The following is an 18,953-nucleotide window of genomic DNA, read 5'->3' on the forward strand; positions in this document are numbered from 1 at the left end:
TTTTTAAAATTCATTTTTAATCAGTACTTTCCTTAATTTCTCCCCTTTGATTCTTTTTATATCAGACTGAGCTATTAAACAAATATCTTGTGGAAGAAATTATTTTTTAATTGACTTAATTAAGCAGGAAGCATGAAACTTTAAATATGTATACAAATATATGAAAATTGCAAAAGTTACATCACCAAATCCTGTGAGACTTCTAAATAATAAAGGTGAATAGACACCAGATCGGTAGAAGACAATAAAGATGCTCAGTTTCCATTTGACAAACCTCAAACAGGTTTAATTTCAGTCAGTGTTTGCCTGGGGTTAAAACTACACCAGGAAACAGAGACGTTCAATAATTTATTTGCAGTGGCCGGAGTTTTCTGATCAGTAACATAACTATTTGAGCTGAGCTGAAAGGAGACAGTCAAACAAAGCTGAATGTGTTTGGCTTCCTCCTTTCATCCAGATCCTTAGTACCTTTTGTTTGAAAAGTATTTTTGGTTTCATCTGCCAAGAGCCAGTACAACACCACAAAGTTTGGCTCTGCTTTCATGTATGATATCCAGGCTCAGTATAGTTATCTCGTGGTTCGACACGCAACACATGTGAAACCAAATCATGCAACACTTCACTGGGGCCAGTGGAAAGGGGACTCTGCAGTTGAAGCCAGCCGATCACAAGCATTCCCCGGTCCGCAGCCATTGTTTTGTTTCGACTTGCTCATGGTCAGGCAGGTTGCCAGGTAGCCAGCTGGGAAAGAGTTTATGAACAGAGCAAAGATTGTATATAATCAAGGAACCCAAATGCTATTTTCAAAAGTAATCCAAGAGGCGAATATTGGCCAAATAATATATTTTGGTTAGTCTAACCTTTCAAAGAGGGTGTGTGTGAAGAGCAATATCATTATGTTTTATCCTCCGTCTGCATAGGGGCAATCAATGCTTCATTTCACAGTCCTTCTAGGGGAGAGGTGGCTCAGAGGAGGAGGAAGAGAGATGGTTGAGTGGCGGCGACGTCGACAGCCACAAAGACAGACAGCACGAGTCTCCAGTGTCGTGCTGAAGCCGGAGCCCTGTGGGAGAGTCGGGATGACGACAGCTCGGTAGAAGAGCTGTTGGCAAGCTGGAGTTTCCACCCCGTCCCTGTTCCCAGTGCTGCAGTTACAGGACCATTTGTGCAGCACCGAGAACTAGGCCACCACAGAGAGAGAAGCACTACACTGTATTCCAATGTACTGACCGCGGGAGATGTGATGAGTAACGGTGCATTTGTGCTAACACTGTTCTCTATATGTGCACTACAGTGAATCCAGCCAGCAGTAAATGACTTTCACTGCATGTGGAGCTGTGCCAGCTGCCTTATCTAATGTCAAGTGCCTCGAGGGCACGGAACCAAACACTCTCCACATGAGCGTACATGGACACAGATTACTTTTTTTTTTTTGTTAAAGATGTCAAATATTTAACATAATGCAAGCCTGCTTGTGTTTGAAAAAAATCATAAATAATTAATGCTGACATCCAATGTGAATTATGTACTGATGTGAATCAAAGTTTTTAAACAGCAGCAAACCAGACATGTCTATTTTCCACTTGACAGGAGAGGGAGATGAGTAAACAACAACTCCAACAATGTAGTTACGGCTGCAGTCAGGTTTGCCTGCCTGGTAAATCCAATAAGGCTGAAACATAAAGAAAGTCTTGGATTAATAGCTTCAAATAACACAGGGGTTGGAACAACTGAGTGAATTGATCCATTGAACTGATGCCTTGTCTCTTGTTGAAAGTGGGAAAGACTGGCAGCTAACAAATCAGTGTCTGGGTGTTTGATAGTGGAGGAGCATCAAATCAACCTTCTGTCTTTTTACTGACAGACTCCTTTTTAAGGATGAAGCTGCATTTCTATTGAACAAAGGCAAAATCGAAATGCCTCATTACAATCAGTTATTGTCATATTTGAATGTGATCATAGTTTTCAGGTTCTTTGTAAAATACAGACATTAGGCTGCATCACTTAACAATCAAGTCACTGTGGCACACCCAAAGAGAAGATATTCATCTGAAAACATCAGTTCATCGCTTGGCTTATGATCATTGGATTTTAATTTTTCTATAACAATAATCCATGTTGACTAAAGGCTACAAATGTAAATTATCCTCTGGTGAAAAATACATGAATATCTTTTCATCACACGAATCAGCTCCAGTATACCACCACGGACTGTGTGTTGTGTGAGAGTCTGTTCATTTCTGATTGATTTGCGGCCTCGCACAACACCAGTGATGTATTTCTTGAAGCCAATCTTCAAAAGCAGTAGATGCCATGCAAGAAGGCTTTTTCATCTCAAAGCTAAAAATGAAGCTAAGCAGGGAAATTCAACACAAGTTTTGACATTTGACAATAGTGTGGTTTAAAAAAAAACATTCTGCAAATCTTATTTATTTATTTATATAAAATAGATTGTTTTGTACTTATGTTTGCATAGGTGAAACCATTAATGTTCACTTTAACTTAGTCAGGATTATTTTCACTGTCCAGTGTCTACACATTCCTAATACAGTGCCAAAACTCATAAGAAGGAATTCAATGGGGCCAAAACATGCACAAGCAAGACAAAGGAATCACTTTAACATTTTTCCATCATATAAGATGCTGGTGAATTCCTTCTTACACCTCTAAACGTAATAAATCCATTTGATGGAGAATATGTGTACCTTCAGATACACAGAGCATTGGAGCAGGATAACTGCCCTTAAATTCACAGAGGGTGGATCTCTTGTAAATGAAACAGCATAGGCGTAGCACATCCCAGCCACTACAAATCACTCACCGTCACACAGACTACTGAATCACCAGCAGCATTTCAAACCCAGGGCAGCGCCGACGCACTCAGTCTGCGTAATTGGCAGCCTTGGGTTATTACAAAATGCACTTAGGGGAAACTACACAAACAGGAGAAAACACAGCAGACTATTGTGAAAAACACAATACCTTATCATGGGGTCTGCTTGCAGAGTGATAAGGCCTGAGTGGATAGCCCATGGGCTGCTTCCACTCTCCGCTTGTGCTGTGCAGCTGATACCCTGCTATTAGCCGGCAAAACTAAATCCAAACTTAAAACCCTGCCTTGCACGAGAGACTGTGTGTGTTTGCTAATGTGTGTGTTTTTATATGCTTCACACCCATGGGATGTGGCTAAATTAACAAAAGACCATGCTGGCATTTACATAAGAGCACCTTTTGTCTAAGGGTAAACCTCCCTTTTTACAAAACTCCTGCACAGATGTAATGGAAACACACACTGCAGGGGGACTGAAGCCACAAAGGTGGAAGTGTGTGCTGGTTCAGGTGAGCGATACAGCAGAGCCCCCCGGGGTCAAACAGACGGTCCATCAATAGTTCGGCTACCCTGACTCGCCTCAGCTGTAATGAGAGGTGTCAGGAGGCACAGGCAGGGCTCAGTGATGTTTCCGAAGCGGTGCAGCAGAAAGACCAAAGGAACTCCCCGCTATAGAGACACCTAGTTTCGACTGAAAATCCTCTAAAATATTGGGATTTCATCAAATATTCTCACAGTCTGGGAAATATCAGTGTAACATCAATTGGCTGGCTGCATTTTCATGTTTACTAATTAGCCCTTGCGTATTTATTTGACGATATAAATTTCCTTGTCGCCAGTAGCACACTGTTCGGAACAATAATAATTCATCGCGATGCCAAAATGTATTCATGATTCCTCGGCTGTTCCATTTTTTCGAAGAGATGCAATGCTAGTTTTCTTAATTGGATTACAGGATTTCTTTTAGGTTTAAGACATAAAATGTGATGTTTCTGTGTGCGTGTGTAGACGTGATGCTGTGGGACGTGACTCTCTTTTCTTCTCTTCTCCCAGCAACAGAAGGCACATGAGCTGAATAGCACTTACTGGAAACAATACAAGCCTATGTATTAATTTGGGGTAGAAAAACTCAAGATCCATCTGGCTATCTGAGGTGTAGCTTTCTCCACTGCACACACTTAAACACAGTAGCAAATTGTTTCCACTCTCATACAACATGTAGTTTCCATTTTTCTAACATACTCTTTCTTTTCTCATATTCTCAAAAACACCCATAATCACACGTTGTACATACAAGTATATGTATCAATAATGAATTAAGGATGTAAATTTCAAGGAACTTCCCCAATCTTTCATTGGAACTGTCCACAAATAAATAATCAGTTAATTGGGGGGAAAATGCAATTTTTAAACTACTGGCGAACTCCAGAATTGACAAACACTACAAGCCCCTAACCCTACCCTATTTTTCTCTACTTCAAAACTACAAATAGGTAACCCTAATCTATTGACAACAGACTTTGTTTAAGATAATCATATCTCTGCTACATGATTGTCATAAATCAAGCTCAGTTTGTTCAGTGTAAAATTAACTAGTCCAGCTGCTGAAAACAGCTGTTAGGGTGGAACAGATGTTTACCGAATACAGATGAGCAAACTATACCAGCGGAGGGCATTCTTAAATATTTGATTTCCGCAGGTACGTTTTTGAGTCTACACAAGACGACAACTTGCTGGGTTTTTTACTGTGTTAACTTTGTGTTGCAGAGGTAACTGATACACAAAATGCTTACTCAGGATAAAGATCAGACAGCTTCAATAAGCACAATGTTTTACATCCACGTTGGGCATTGGAAGAGGGGCGCTTGTTTATTTCACGTGTGCTCTTATAACAGGTGGTCAGTGGGGATACCACCATTTGGAGACTTTGGTAATAAGCCTATAACTACACGGGTGTTACCATAGACACCAGACGTTGGACACGAAAAGAGATGCGTCGGCTTAATAGCCTACACTTCATCGTCCAAATCCTTTACATACAGCTTCATATAAATGAGACTGGGAAGGGCTGGGCCATATGGCTGAAAACTGTATCACGATATAAGTGTTTCATATCGGTCGATATCGATAATTATTGATAATTTTTATGACCTAAGAAACACAAACACGAGCCAACAAGATGGCGCAACCAAACGTGATACTGTTACATGATTGGCTATTAGGTGTGTCACTCCATACGTTGCTAGGTACCAGAGGACGAGTGCCGGTGTAGCTAGCGGCCGGCGTAGCAAGAGGCCGGCGTAGCTAGCAGCCAGCGTAGCCAGACTCTTTGCTCCGGTTTCTTCCAACAAGGAAAAAAAAATTATTGAAACGTTCCATCGAACGCATTTTCTATTGATTTTGATTATGTGTCTATCGCGATACATATCGTTATCAATTTATCGCCCAGCCCTAAGACTGGGAGCCTTGGGTTGTCGAGACCTAGCAATCTTCCCATTCAAAACTTGTATACGCTTGGCAAAAATACTGCTATTATTATTCCTATATATTGCTTTAATACTGCCACAGGTTGAATCTGCAAAATGTATACAAGAGAGACAGGCAGATACATTAGACAGGGCAGGCAGACACACCTATGTTGCTTAAAAGAATAGGAACGGCAATAACACAAAATGCTTATGTATTATTCCCTCTGGCATTATTTATGGATTCGTCCTTAGTGATGACATATATAGCCACAATCCCATATGCCGAATAACAAGGTGATGAATGACGGGCCTGAATCATTAGCTACAAACATTTTCACACTCACATACACAACATCAACACCCAGCTCCAGACAGCCCTGCAGTCACAGCTTTTCCTTCATTATTCCACCAAAACCATGGCAGGAATTTCCAGAATGAGCATTTGTCACTGGATTCATGCCTTTCAATTTTACAGCATTACTGTCATCCTAGTCATCCTCGCTTCTTCCTGCTAAGCCAGGCCTTTCATACTTAATATTCCAGCCATGTTAACATTTAAACTAAGTATTGCCTGCAATAACTGAAGCTGTTGTAGGATCTGTACTGAACATGTAAGTCTACAGCACAGAGTAACACCCCAGCTCAAATCACCTTAAGCATAATATGGTCTGTTTCCTACCTATGACCCAACATCCTTATACGACTTTATAAAGCTTTAAATGGACGTCTAAATGGTATTTTGTTAATGTTCTTATTTGGAACCCTGTCCATAATTTGTATACATCAGTTACTGCATGATAATGCATGAATGATTGAGATAGTCCCATCGTATTCAACGAAGATACCTCGAAAAATGCATTTTCAAACTGCAAATGATGTCAGGACTGTGAGGGCACGTCAGATCCAACACTATGTGGACCATTATGTGGACCACCTTGAAACAGCAAGGCCGTATTAAAAAGGTTCTAGTTTTATGCTGTATGTGCGTTGTTTGCCTAAATTTCCACTGGGCAAACTATAAAATGCCACTTCAAAAGTGATCAAACAAAATGTATACTACTATTTTCACAGTGGATGTTGAACAAGTTCATGACATGTCTACCTGAAACTTTGTACTAAATGGATCTGACTCTTCTAAAGCCAACCCAGTCCATGTAAACCCTCCTACTGAGCATCTAGAGCAGTTGGTTCCACAGGCGAAGGCAGGGGGGATGACATCATACTGCGACACAGCCACAAACACTTTAATTAGTATTTCGATATCATTTGACCTGGAATAGATGTAACTGCATCCTGTGCTACAGAGCCAAGCCTGAGAATAACTACGATGCTATGACGGGGGAAAAAAGGTTGTCGTTTGCCATTTGATTTATGCCAATTTTTCTAAATACCGCAAAAAGCATGTGGTTACGGATTTTAGTTTGGATGTCAAGTTAGTGTAAACAATTCTTTAAAAAAAGAAAAAAAGAACTGTAGCCATGCAGTTATTGAGCAAAGCTTATCTGAGAGAGCAGGAATGGAAGCAGATGGAAATGGAAAAAGTGGTGGGCTGGCTCGGTTTGAAAGAAGGATCTTAGAAGAGAGGGGGATCAAAGGTTCAAAGCTGCAGGTAGAGATCTCAACAAGGCTCCGTCCACAGGTCCCGTGTGTGTCTGTGGGCACAGACACACACACACACACACTAATGCATTTCAAACTGCAGCCTATTAGTATGCACTGTGCTGTTAGGCATGAAAAGGGTCTCCTCAAGTGGAAAAAAAAGAAAGAAAAATAAAACTGCCCAAATGAATCATCATGGGGGCCATTACACACAAAAGAGAGAGTGTGACTATGGCCATGGCTCTACTTCAGAGATGGCATTTTACAATCAGCCACTACAAACATTTATCTTTTCTCACCTCATATTCGTCAATGGAACCTGCTAAAATAAAGCTGAAGATGAAATGGAAAAGAAAATGGCCTGGGCTCAGTGAGCTAGTGGCACACGGACCAGGGAAATGTATTTTTGTCAACTGAGGCAAGTCAATTATATTTGGATGGGGATTTGATTTGCTAATAGTCAGCTAAAGATACACAGCGATGAGGTTTCAGAGCTGAGTGCAACATTAACAAGTGTCAGGGAGACTTGGGTCTTAAGAAGGTGGAACCATTAATCCAATGTTTTTCAGCCATCAGCCACAGATTAGCCCTCACTAAAGACATGAACTGATGGAAGATACTAAATTGGTATTGGTCGTCAATCATAAATCATAGCAACAACAGCAATGTCTTAATAGACAAACAGATACTGTACCTCCCCCTGACCTCTGACACTTTGTCTATTGCATAACAAAATAAACATTGCCATTTTAACCGCCTGGTCAAGTCCTCAACTGGGGTCACTGGTGGTGTTAAGGCACATACCAATTACATCATTTGCCCACCAGCCTCACCATCTATTCAATTTTTTTTATAGACATAAATCACATGTGATTACTTTCTGCGCCATCAGCTGCACCATCCACATTCATCCAATGAAAAAACTTCAATTTGTAAAATACAAGTTAGAAATACAGGGGGCAGATGTTTTTCAAAGTGACACAATGGCAGTATATGCCAAACGTGACAAACCTGATGAAATCAATTATCTACAGTTGCACAACAAGAGTGAGGCTGTCCATCCATCCATCATCTACCGCTTTATTGATTTAAGGGTTTGAACATTTGCACTACAAACACTGAACATAAACTATATGATAAGTTGGATAGAACATTTTTATGTAGCATTCTTAAGATTTTAACAATTTAACATAACACAAAACATTGCATGGCCTTAAGATCAAATATGCGTGTGGTTAAAGTAACAGATTATGATGCATGCTAATAATGTCTGTACAGAGTTTGGATGAGAGTGTAGGAGGTTGCTCCCACATCCCACAGTCCCTTTCCTTCTGCCTGTGCATCAACTCCAAACACTGATGCTGCTTGTTGAACATTTTCCCTGCTGCCGAGCAATTTGTTTAGCCTGAGTTCATACAAATGTGCAGGTATCAGTTTCTCCTCAGCGGGTGAATGTTGCCGTTGGGCATGTAAGTCAAGGACTTCACCTCACATCATTACGTCAATCAAAGCCCTTATACTTTGCATTCAATATACAAAGTAAAGGCCAAGTACTGGCTACATATAATGTGACATGGGTGAAATTTAAAAAAAACTCTTCAGTATATAATGAAATAAGACCTGTCCTTTCCCAAATAAACCACCATCCTTAATTTTTCATTTACTGCCAATGTTAACTTTGGTTTCCACAGTTACTGTGTGTGCATAAACAACCCTGTAAACTCCTCCTGCTTTGGGTCATTGCATGTTAAACGCATCTCGTGTGGATTTACACCTGGATTTAATGGCCTGTTCCTTTATGGAGTTACAGTGCAATCATCCAGGACCCATGTTATTGGCAGATGGTAAGGCTTTCAAAGTACTGAGGCAGGTAAGCAATAAAACTGCTACAGCTCAGTTCTAAAGCATGTTGACATGGCTGTGCGATGCACAGAAAGTGAGTTGAACAAATTAATCTGCATCTGTGGCAAAAAATCCCCCCGTCAGTGCAGGTCACAGATCACCGCAACACAATAAGTGCTGGACTTGAATCAGAAGGCCGAGATACTGAATGTGCACTTGTAGGAGATCAATGAGACTTTAAACAGCGCTCTGGCTCAGTTCGTGCCCAATACCTGCACACCAACAGAGGATATACAACACAGTCTGATGAGGATCTAATCATCACACACACACACACACACACACATATTAAAACACATGTCACTCTCTGGCACTCGCACGGAGCTAAAATAATATCTGCCATCTAAACCAAGAGACTGGAAGAAACACGTGTGGAAGAGAGAATTTGAATTACTGGCAGACGGAAAAATCTGTCATGGCAACAACAGGAAGTTGTTCTTGTTCATCGAGCTGCATTCTCCCAGGAACAGAGCTTGAAGAAAACCTGGCTTTATATGTGTGCGTCTTATTTGTTTAAAATGCCATTTTATTACATTCTTTCGAAAACAAGCCGTCAATGCATTTGCTTTCACATTAGCCCATTTCTTACAATCAAGCCCATTTATTACAATCAAGGCAGTGAAGAACACATTGAAGAACATCAATGTGTTCTTCACTGCCTGCACTTGCAAGTCCTCCTCCATGCAGACTTCTGAGGGCTGTGCCAAAGAAAATCAATAGTTTTTAAAATGACATCCCAAGACAAGCATACGAGAGATTGTAAAACTGCAATTAATCGTCATCATTTAGCCATATGAGAGGATCATCCTTTGTTGACTTTATTACCGCAGTTGATCCCGTCAGTAAGGCCAGAGACCTGTCCTGTAACTCGACCGGCACTTTAAATGTCAATAGTCATTAATTAGCTAGCCACTATTTGTTATTCTAAGGTCTTGCAACTCAATGAACCCATTATTGGTTTTTTTTAACTCCTCACTCCACACCACCAGCCACCTCCCACGTGCACTGACTCAGCTTAATCCATGAACTATGATGCTCCACGATGCCCCAGTTTTAATGTGTCACATCTCCTGAGCCAGTGCGGGTGTGACAGATGGGTGTGAAGCTGGTGCCTTAAATTAAATAACCGATGGGAGCCGCAGAAAATCATAAATAGAAACTGGCACTTAATTGGAACCAATAAGGTCCTGGTGGTGCATCAGTGGTGCCGACATGAAATGCAAATGGCAGGAAAAGCACAGGCAGGTTTCCCACAGCTCTTATGAAAACATTTCTCCTTCAGCAGACAGCATGGTTTATATATATTCCCTCTTATGGGCCTTTTGTCAGTGTGATGTGAAGCCCAATGTGAAAGGTTTTGAAGCTCTTTGTAATCGATTGACCATCACCCCACTCACTCCCGGTCAGCAGCTAGTAGTCTGCTCTTTGGTGCAGTTAGGCATGACATGACAAATCCAATGCTAGAGCAAAAACTGATGCAATATGTATTGCATGAGCCAATAACTGGTTTAGCACATGTTTGTCCTTTTTTTCCACTCGCAACTGTAGACTGCAAAATAACTTGTCAGGAAAAAATATGTTTCAGGAGAAATGACAGTTATCTCAATAACTGTAAATCTTGCTTGAAAAAAAATGAGTATCATAAAAGACTGACAGAAAGGAATGAACGTAGAAAATCTTTACAACCTTTTCACCCAAATACTGACAAATTGATAGATTCCATGCATTTGAGCTAAAAAAGACAAATAGAAGCTGTATAGCCAATGAGTCCTCGAGCCCCGACCAACCGAGAAAACAAACAAACAGCTGAACAACTGAGTCACCAAGTCACAGAATGGTCATCCTTCACGATTAACTGAACAAAAGACAATCAAATTATGATAATTAATGAATGATAATAGCCTCGAGTAGTTTCCAAACTACAAACACCCAAGTACATTCAGAATTTTGCTGAAATTAAAAACATTCAAAATTAAGGGACTAATTATTAATTTGGGGGGATTTGTTTTCATTATTTACTAAGTAATTAAATGATCACTCCACACTGGCCCTAAAGTGCTGCTCATCTATCCCAATACTAGGCTGCGCACCCAGTGTCGCCCATATGTGGTGTTATGCAGTTTATGCCAAGTTTCATTCTGTACATTCTGTAATGTTTCTTCACTAAGTGAATCTATTGTCTTCTGTTTTTATTGTGTGTAACAAATGAAGTTGGGGGGGGGGGGTTATTTAGAGGAACAACAAAACCTGCAGGAACTCTGTGGGCATTGTAAATTAAGAAGTCTATCCAGACCTTTAAAATGAGAAATCAGGATATATAGACACAGCAAATGTTCTAATCTGCACAGTATTGACTCTGTGCAGTTCATCGCATTATCACGGGCAGTCAATCATGTAATAGACTGCTGTTAACCCGCTGAGCAAGAAGATGAGATGTTGTTATCGCAGTTAAAAAAACAGGAGTCATTATGTTAACTATCAGTAAAAGGAAGGTTGGAAAAGCAAAGGCTGTGATTGGACAGAAGCCTGATCCAGCAGGTTTGCTATCTATTGCATAAGGATATAACAACCAGAGACTAGTATTTATGGTGAAAAAACAGAGCAATGGGTTAACTAAGGCAACAACTTAAAATCCCTTCAGTACGGACATGCAAAGGTTAGGGACCCCTTTCAAGGAAAATGGGTAAAACACAGCAACGCTTTTAGAGGAAAAGGCACTCAATAATTTAGTAATTTCTTCAAGTGCTGTAATAGTTGTTTCTCAGACCTCTCTCAATAAAAGATTCTGACTCCAAACCAACTCCTTCATAAAGACAGCTGCTGCTGTGTACTTTAATCTGTGTGCAATGACTAAACACTCAATATGTATTTTTCAAAGGGAAACAACAGTGAACAAATGGTCAGCGGCCATTACTCTGATAAGCTCATAATTACTATCTGCTCAGTTTCAATACATGCAAACGGCCATCCCTCAGCTGCAAATGACAGAGGTAGTCCCCATTGTATGAGCTTCTTGTTTTGTCTTGGCTGCTTGGAATTACCAACCTCTGTGTCATGTTCACTCTCCTCCATGCCTGATTGAGTTGCCTTCATGCAAATTCCTATGCAGTAAGAAGGAATGCAAAAATGAAAATATGATGAAACCATGATACAAAAATTCACAATCTCGTTTTGCGATTCAGGATGAAGGAACCGCGATGCCCCATCCCAGTAGCCCGTTGAGCTGATGTTACAAAACCCTTCATCTCATAATATGAACAAATCACAAAATTATTATTAGTTATTATTATAAGTTAGGGGGAAGCTGTATATTTTACACATTATACCTGGTTAGTTTGATGTGATTAGTGATTAATTCAATTAGCTGGATGGATAATAACCCCCAAGATTGTGGACCCCCCGGCCCAAAATTCATTGTCTAAATGAAACCGCCACAACGAAACACATGATAGATCATAATATTAAAAACTATAGATGTTCCTCTATTGTCTCTTTATATACACAAATGCATCGCACAGGCATGTTGTCTAACAAAAAGCAACTTGTGTATCTCAAGAGCCTCATCATGGATGCATCAGCCCTGAGACTGCAAAAAAGAAATGCTAAGATATCAGCATGCACATGAAAAGCAGGCCTGGGAGCCGTGTTGCTCCAGCACTGCGGTGACAGACGGAGAGCACTAGCACTATATCTCCAGGGGTCTGACCTCATCAGAATTTAACTTACACCAGACAGAAAAAGAGCCACTGGTGCTGTGGTATGTCTGCATAAAGTCTTTTAACATGTTGTGGTTCGAAAGCAAAGAAATGAACAGCTCATCATTTCATAGGAAAGACTGAGCCATTGGACACAAATCTCATTATGATAAAAGCATAAGAATATTACTTTGATATGTGCTGAAAAATACTGAATAAACAAACATTTAAGAGAGTCTTATCCACAACTGATGACTAGAGAGAATCTCCCCCACAATCAGAAGAAATCGGACTGGGTGGATGTAATTTTGAGAAATCTTTCCGATACATTATTTATCAGTTTAAAAATGCTATTCAATAAATCCAATATCCTGAGTCATTAGACGGGAAAAAAGAACACGACAATCTTTCAGTTCCCTTCAACCTTCATTTAACCTGGCAAATTGTAGAGATTTTTATCTGTTTAAGAAACTCGCTGATTCAACCTCACAATCTTCACACAGTCAAATAAAATATGTCTTCCAACACTGGCCTGCTAAAATGAAAGTAAGTGGGAGGTCACTGCAGAGGTAGTTACTCCAGTATGGTCTCATTCTTTTTGCCAGCCCTCATTTACAAGATTGATCCAGACGTTTGAACCACTCAAGCCTAATTCTTTAGCCTTTAGTGTCTGCAGCAATGTATGGTTGTCAAAACTTCATAGACAGTGGATCCATTATTTGAGGGATGGCTGGAATGTCAACCGATAGAAGATCAATTGGCAGAAAATCTACTTTGATGAATTTATTTAAATATATCTATCGTCCAAAATTCAATTAGTTATTTCTGATTAGCTTGTTGCAATGATTTAATTAATCAATATTAACTCTATTAACTCTTCCCTCATTTGTTTTGACTGATGCTTCTGTGACTTCTGTCACTGTGTGGACAGAATTATAGATAATTAGACAGCAGCAGTCATTACATCTGTGAAACAAACTGCTTTATTTTTTAAAGCTCCCTAACAGCTGCAAGAGGTATTGCAGTTCAATATTACCATCTCCTATTAGGTCCCTCTGAGATGATACTGTATTAATTAGCCCTGTCACATTCTCACAAAATAAAATGTCATTGTGTATATTTGCATTTTACACAAAAAAGTGTAGTTATATTCCCTGGCTTTACGTGAACTCTGTTTTAATTACTGCGTAAACTATTGTCACCATAAAGCTTTGCCTTTTAAATCATTTGAATTTGATCTAAATTGATATTGCAATAAACTTTGCTTAATTTTTCAATTTTTTAATTCAGTTGACAGCAATAAACAGTTTAAATGATGTGTTGGGTGATGAATGTAAAAAAAACAATCAGGCTTTCTAAAGCTACAGTTTCCATTTGCAGTTCAATCCATTTAGTATTTGTAAGTTGATATAAAAGGACTGGCCAGAATGTGGCCATTATCACAGTTTACAACACCATTAAAGAAAATGGAAACACATTCCACATGTTTGTTTAACCACAAGGATACACACAATGTGTTTCAGTGAGTAAGACTGAATGTGAACAAATATTGTTTGTTCACAAATAAACTCCACAGGGCGCCTTTAAGAGGTATCTTCAGTTTAAGATTGAATCTTAAATAAATCCCAAAGTTGGTTAATGGTTCTTTATTGCTTGATACTCTCCACAACCAACACAATATCATTTTTACACTTATTAGGCTCATGTAAGGCTCTGCCGTGATATGACAGTAGTGTTGGCAAAGTATGGAAAGCTGCTGTTCTCCATAAAGCTCCAGTCCAGAAACGTCATACCTCCAGTCAACTACTTTCATTAGCCTGATGAAACCTGTTTCCACACCAGTTTGACTGGGATCATGTCTTTCACTATAAATGTGCATTGCTTATCATATTACACAAAAAGGAAGACAGGAGTAACTGAGGTTTGACCAACTAAAGAGGTTTGTTCGCAAGCTTGAGTTCTGGTGTTGCAGTTAAAGAAGTAAGACTTTGGCTTTCTGTGTACTCAGTGGGACAGAGAAAAGTTAGCTCCGTGTACCTCTTTGTCAGCACACAAACATTTGCCAAATCTCTAATGAAATCTCTTAACCAAAGTTTCCTTGTCGTGTGTAGATTTTTGATTCTCTACACTCATATTTTATGTTTCCAGATAATATTTGTTTCTTATTTTGGCCTTAAACATGTCAGCCATATGAGCATATTGCTGCAGTCCAATTGTGCAGATGAGAGTTGACCCAAATGCACAACACCTAAATTTTTTTATAAATTAATTATGAGTTATCATCTTACTGTGGCCGTAAAAGCATCAGTCATCAGTCCTTTGATTACAGGCCCTCAACTTTTGACCAGAATATGACAGTTGTGCGAATTTATATTAGCATTCCACAGTATATGGCCCTGGTTCATACCTGTCATTAATCATCTTGAGTGATCCAATCAAAAGGACATCTCTCTTGGCGTGAGAATGCCTCTCCACATCGCATCTTGAGTGACCTCTTATGATTGGATCTTTCTTTCCTGCTACGAATGCAAATTAACACATCATTATTATCTGTAAAGAGCAAATGCATTGTCTTTTAACACCATTGGGAAGTTGCAATGCACTCCCTGTGCCTCGTCAGCCGGAAAATCCAAAGAAGACAAAAAAATCTGTACAATACCGACTGGGAATAGTCCTTGGTGTGTTTTATGGGGCTTTGCGCAATTTCCAAAGAGTCATGGACAATGGTCATGAATGAACTAAAGTGCTAGAGGAATGTAACTGCATGTGATCACATCTCTGCGTCTATAACACACCTGTAATAAGAGCTGTCCACTTGTGACCAGATCACACAAGACACTTCTTAACGTATAAGGGTCAGTTAACAGCAGAGTTTATTTTGTCCAATAGGAACACTTGGAAAAAATGATGTTAAACGTTAAACAATGACCGCATCATTATACCTTTTCAATCTAACTATCTAAAGTGTGTGCGTGATATAATACTGACATAAATATCGCTATCCTTAAAAAAGAGGTATATAGCAGCGATAAATATCATTGCTTAAACAGATTGATGTAGATAACAGTAATGGAAAGAATAGAGAGAAGGTCAAACAAGCAGGGAAATGAAACGATGTGCAAACACAAGAGTTCATTGTTGCTGAACAGAGTGATTATGAATGAAAAATTCAAAAAATCATGACAGTAACATGATCTTGAGCTGTGAAAAGCCTTGATCTGGCAAACAAAGGGATACAGTGAGAACAAGTGCTACAGTGCGTATCCTTGAGATGGGTCACAGCATTGAGCAAGAGATTGGTATCACGCTGCATAAATCAGAAAGTGCAAAGTCACACTGTTTTATTCCAGGACATCTCCCACTCTGACCTCGTGAAACTATTTTCATATGCCCACGTGACATGATAAATAAACTATAAAATGTATGCTAGAATATCTAATGCAAAAACAACAAGTGATGCACAAGTATCTTGCTGTAAAAACGAATGAATTGCTAAAACTGACACAAAGAGCCAAAATATGAAAAGAAACACCAGGATAAATGAGACTCATCATAAAGGCTTCAATACAGGGTACAGGAGTCACATAACGGTTTGAAAATAATGTAAATCATATGCAGTCACTAAATGAACACCTAGGAGAGTTTGTACGATATGATGGACTACACCATCATCATAACAACAGATGAGTAAATACTGCTTCCAAAAACTAAAATGGACACTAAGGGGCAGTGAAGCAGTTCTAGAGGCTCACAATAGCCTTACAGAGAAACTTGTCCTTCGTCACCCCTCTGTAAGTTATAATAGAGAAATGAAGCAGTTGTTCTGTGTGTAAAAAAAAATGCTTGCTCATGCAAGCCATAATTCAGAACTATATAGTTGGGAAGCAGCCTGTGCCCGGTTTGCATTCCAAGGAAAATGGATAGCCAGTGCACAATAAATTACTCCCACTCTGAATAAACTGTTATAACATGGATCAAATTGCTTTTTCACTCCGAAGCGTACAAAAGACACAACAGCCACTACAGCAGTAGCCAAACATCCCTCATCTGGTGTAAGGCTTTGCAGAAAAAAACTCTTGTGAAAAACAAATCCAGAGCAGTAAACACAACAACAACTACTACAGTCTCTCTGTGACACAGATAGTAATCTCTGGCCGCAGCACTACATTTAAAGCTACATCTGTTGAATTCCAGCTCACACAACAGCGAAGTACAGAATGCAGGCAGGGAGCCAAAACACTGGGCCGGCCTGGCCAGAGAGGCACGGAGCTGCACACAATTAGGGTTGTCCCAATTCCAGAATTCTAGACTTCGATACAATACCAGTATAAAAAGATAATACTAGATACCACTTTCGATACAACGTTGAGAAAATAAAAAAAAGGTCCTAGGCAAACGATTAAGATTATATATTTCTTTTTATTAAATTAAAATCTGGCATAACACAATGCAGGTACACAAAAAGTCAAATACTGATTGCATAGGAACATTATTAATAATAAGTTTTCCCTACCTTCGATGAATAATAATAAACGGATGAAATATTGGTATAACCGTCTGGGGGCATTTATCGTCATAATTTAGTACTTTTACATTTAATACTTTAAGTAGGCTAACTAGGCTTGCAGTTTTGAGTTTACTTTTAATTGTAGAAAACAATAAAAGTATTTTTACAGCGTGGTATTAGTACTTTTACAGACTCCCTCCCCCCGAGCCGAGTGTGTGACACAGTCTAGCAGGTTTGTTGCAGTAAGTGAGTCTGTCGGTGTTTGAGAAATAAAAGAGAGATTGTATCATTTTAAACACGTGGTATCGAAAAAGTATCCAAGTATCGATACTTTTGACAACCTTACACACAATAAATACATCTTTTAAAGCAATTTTCAACGGGAATTTTATGCAACAGCAACACACATTCACACAGACATGCTGTGGAGAGTTGAAGGGGCTACCACCTGCGGTTCAGCACTTACCTCCAGAAGCTCCAGGGTCACGAACCCAGTAATGGAGAAGCCGTCGATGATGTCCTCCTCAGCGGAAGTAGACTCCTTTCGCTTTCTTCGCGGGGGTCGTGGGCGGGAGGAGGAGGGCCGGCGCTCGCACTCCGATTCGGAGGAGAAGCGAAAAACCGAACCCTTGACATGGTTGCTCCTTATACCATTTGATCTCCTTCCTCGATCCCTCTCTGACCTTGACTTCCTCTTCTTGCGTAGGCCACTAGATCGAGGGCCATCCATGTCCTTCATAGGAAAGCTCCAATCAACTGTTCCTCTTACAGAGAATAAAACTATTCAAGGGCCAAACACTGGCACCACTTGACCTCCACTCGTGTGAAAAACTCCTTGATGAGAATCTCCGCAGTATCCAAGTGGATGTTATCAATGTATTAGATCCGGGGTAGGAAAGTAACATCCACCAGATGACGCCTTTCACAGGTAATGCAAAACTGCAACGAGTCACTGAACCGAGCTAGGTTCCAAGCACAGATCCCCAAAGGCAGTCCATCAAATCCTACAACAGAGGTGTAAAATGATCTATTCAACACAATAGCACCAAGCTGTCAATTCCAGCTTTTGCCAGGAAACGCTCCAGTGAAAGCAAATGTCCGCTCAATGAACATGTGCCCCCATGGCGAGTTGAGCAGGCGACGCCACATCTTTCTTCTCCAGGAACCTTCTCCTCTTACCCAAGGTCAGCAAACTCTCCCTCCTGCAAGAGAAAGACAGAAAGGGAGAGATAGAGCACGCATTTGCACCATGTTCACTCAGCAGGTTCAACTTTGCATTAAGTCAATGAGCCATTGTTCCAAAAGGGGCTGCACACTGCACCGAAGGCTCCTGCCCATTCTACAAAATGCAAGATGAGTGTTTTATTAGTGAGGCTACCGTCTCATCTGCTGAGTATACCGTGGTTCCTTACATTGCCAGGCCATTAAGCCCTGAGATGAGATGATTATGTGTTGTAAGTGCTCTTTTACTAGTATCTCTGAAGCTTCTGCCAAGCTTGTAAGCTAAACTGCGTTTCTAACAATTACATTCCGTTAATTAATCACGTAGCGGACTTTTTAATCAGCTACTTGTTGTCTTGAGCGTGTCAACATGAGGTTACTGTTGTTTTTGTCACGATCGCTGCTAATTTTAGGTGACATGCAGCGAAAGTGTGTGACATGCGATAGTGTGACAGTATCAGTAACATCCAGTAGAGTGCTGCGAGAACATATTATTACACTGACTAGCCTTGAGTCTAAAATAAAGCCTTAATCAAATCAAATGTTGTTTTAATAGTAAGCTGTCACACAATCTTTTCTCCCACTTTGGCTACTCTTATTTGAGTGCTATTTACATTAATGTACATACACTTCTAGTAAGTTACATGTCAGTGACACATTTATGCAATAAGAGATGAGATAACGAGTTTAAATGCTTATGCGTCGTGTATAATCTTCACTATCAATCTGCC

At 39.9% G+C, this 18,953-nt stretch overlaps 1 protein-coding gene across 6 annotated transcripts in view; it reads right to left on the minus strand.

Moving 5' to 3' along the window:
- auts2a (activator of transcription and developmental regulator AUTS2 a) overlaps nt 1–18,953 on the minus strand; it is a 270,462-nt gene that overhangs the window by 248,090 nt on the left and 3,419 nt on the right. For all 6 annotated transcript variants that reach the window (XM_047330435.1, XM_047330438.1, XM_047330436.1 and 3 more), the window contains exon 2: nt 17,468–18,203. In XM_047330435.1, the coding sequence (XP_047186391.1) occupies nt 17,468–17,740 (273 nt within the window). In that variant the 5' untranslated portion in view covers nt 17,741–18,203. The remainder of the gene's footprint in view (nt 1–17,467; nt 18,204–18,953) is intronic.

The sequence above is a fragment of the Scophthalmus maximus genome, chromosome 2, assembly GCF_022379125.1.
Source record: "Scophthalmus maximus strain ysfricsl-2021 chromosome 2, ASM2237912v1, whole genome shotgun sequence".
Classification (NCBI taxonomy): Eukaryota; Metazoa; Chordata; class Actinopteri; order Pleuronectiformes; family Scophthalmidae; genus Scophthalmus; species Scophthalmus maximus.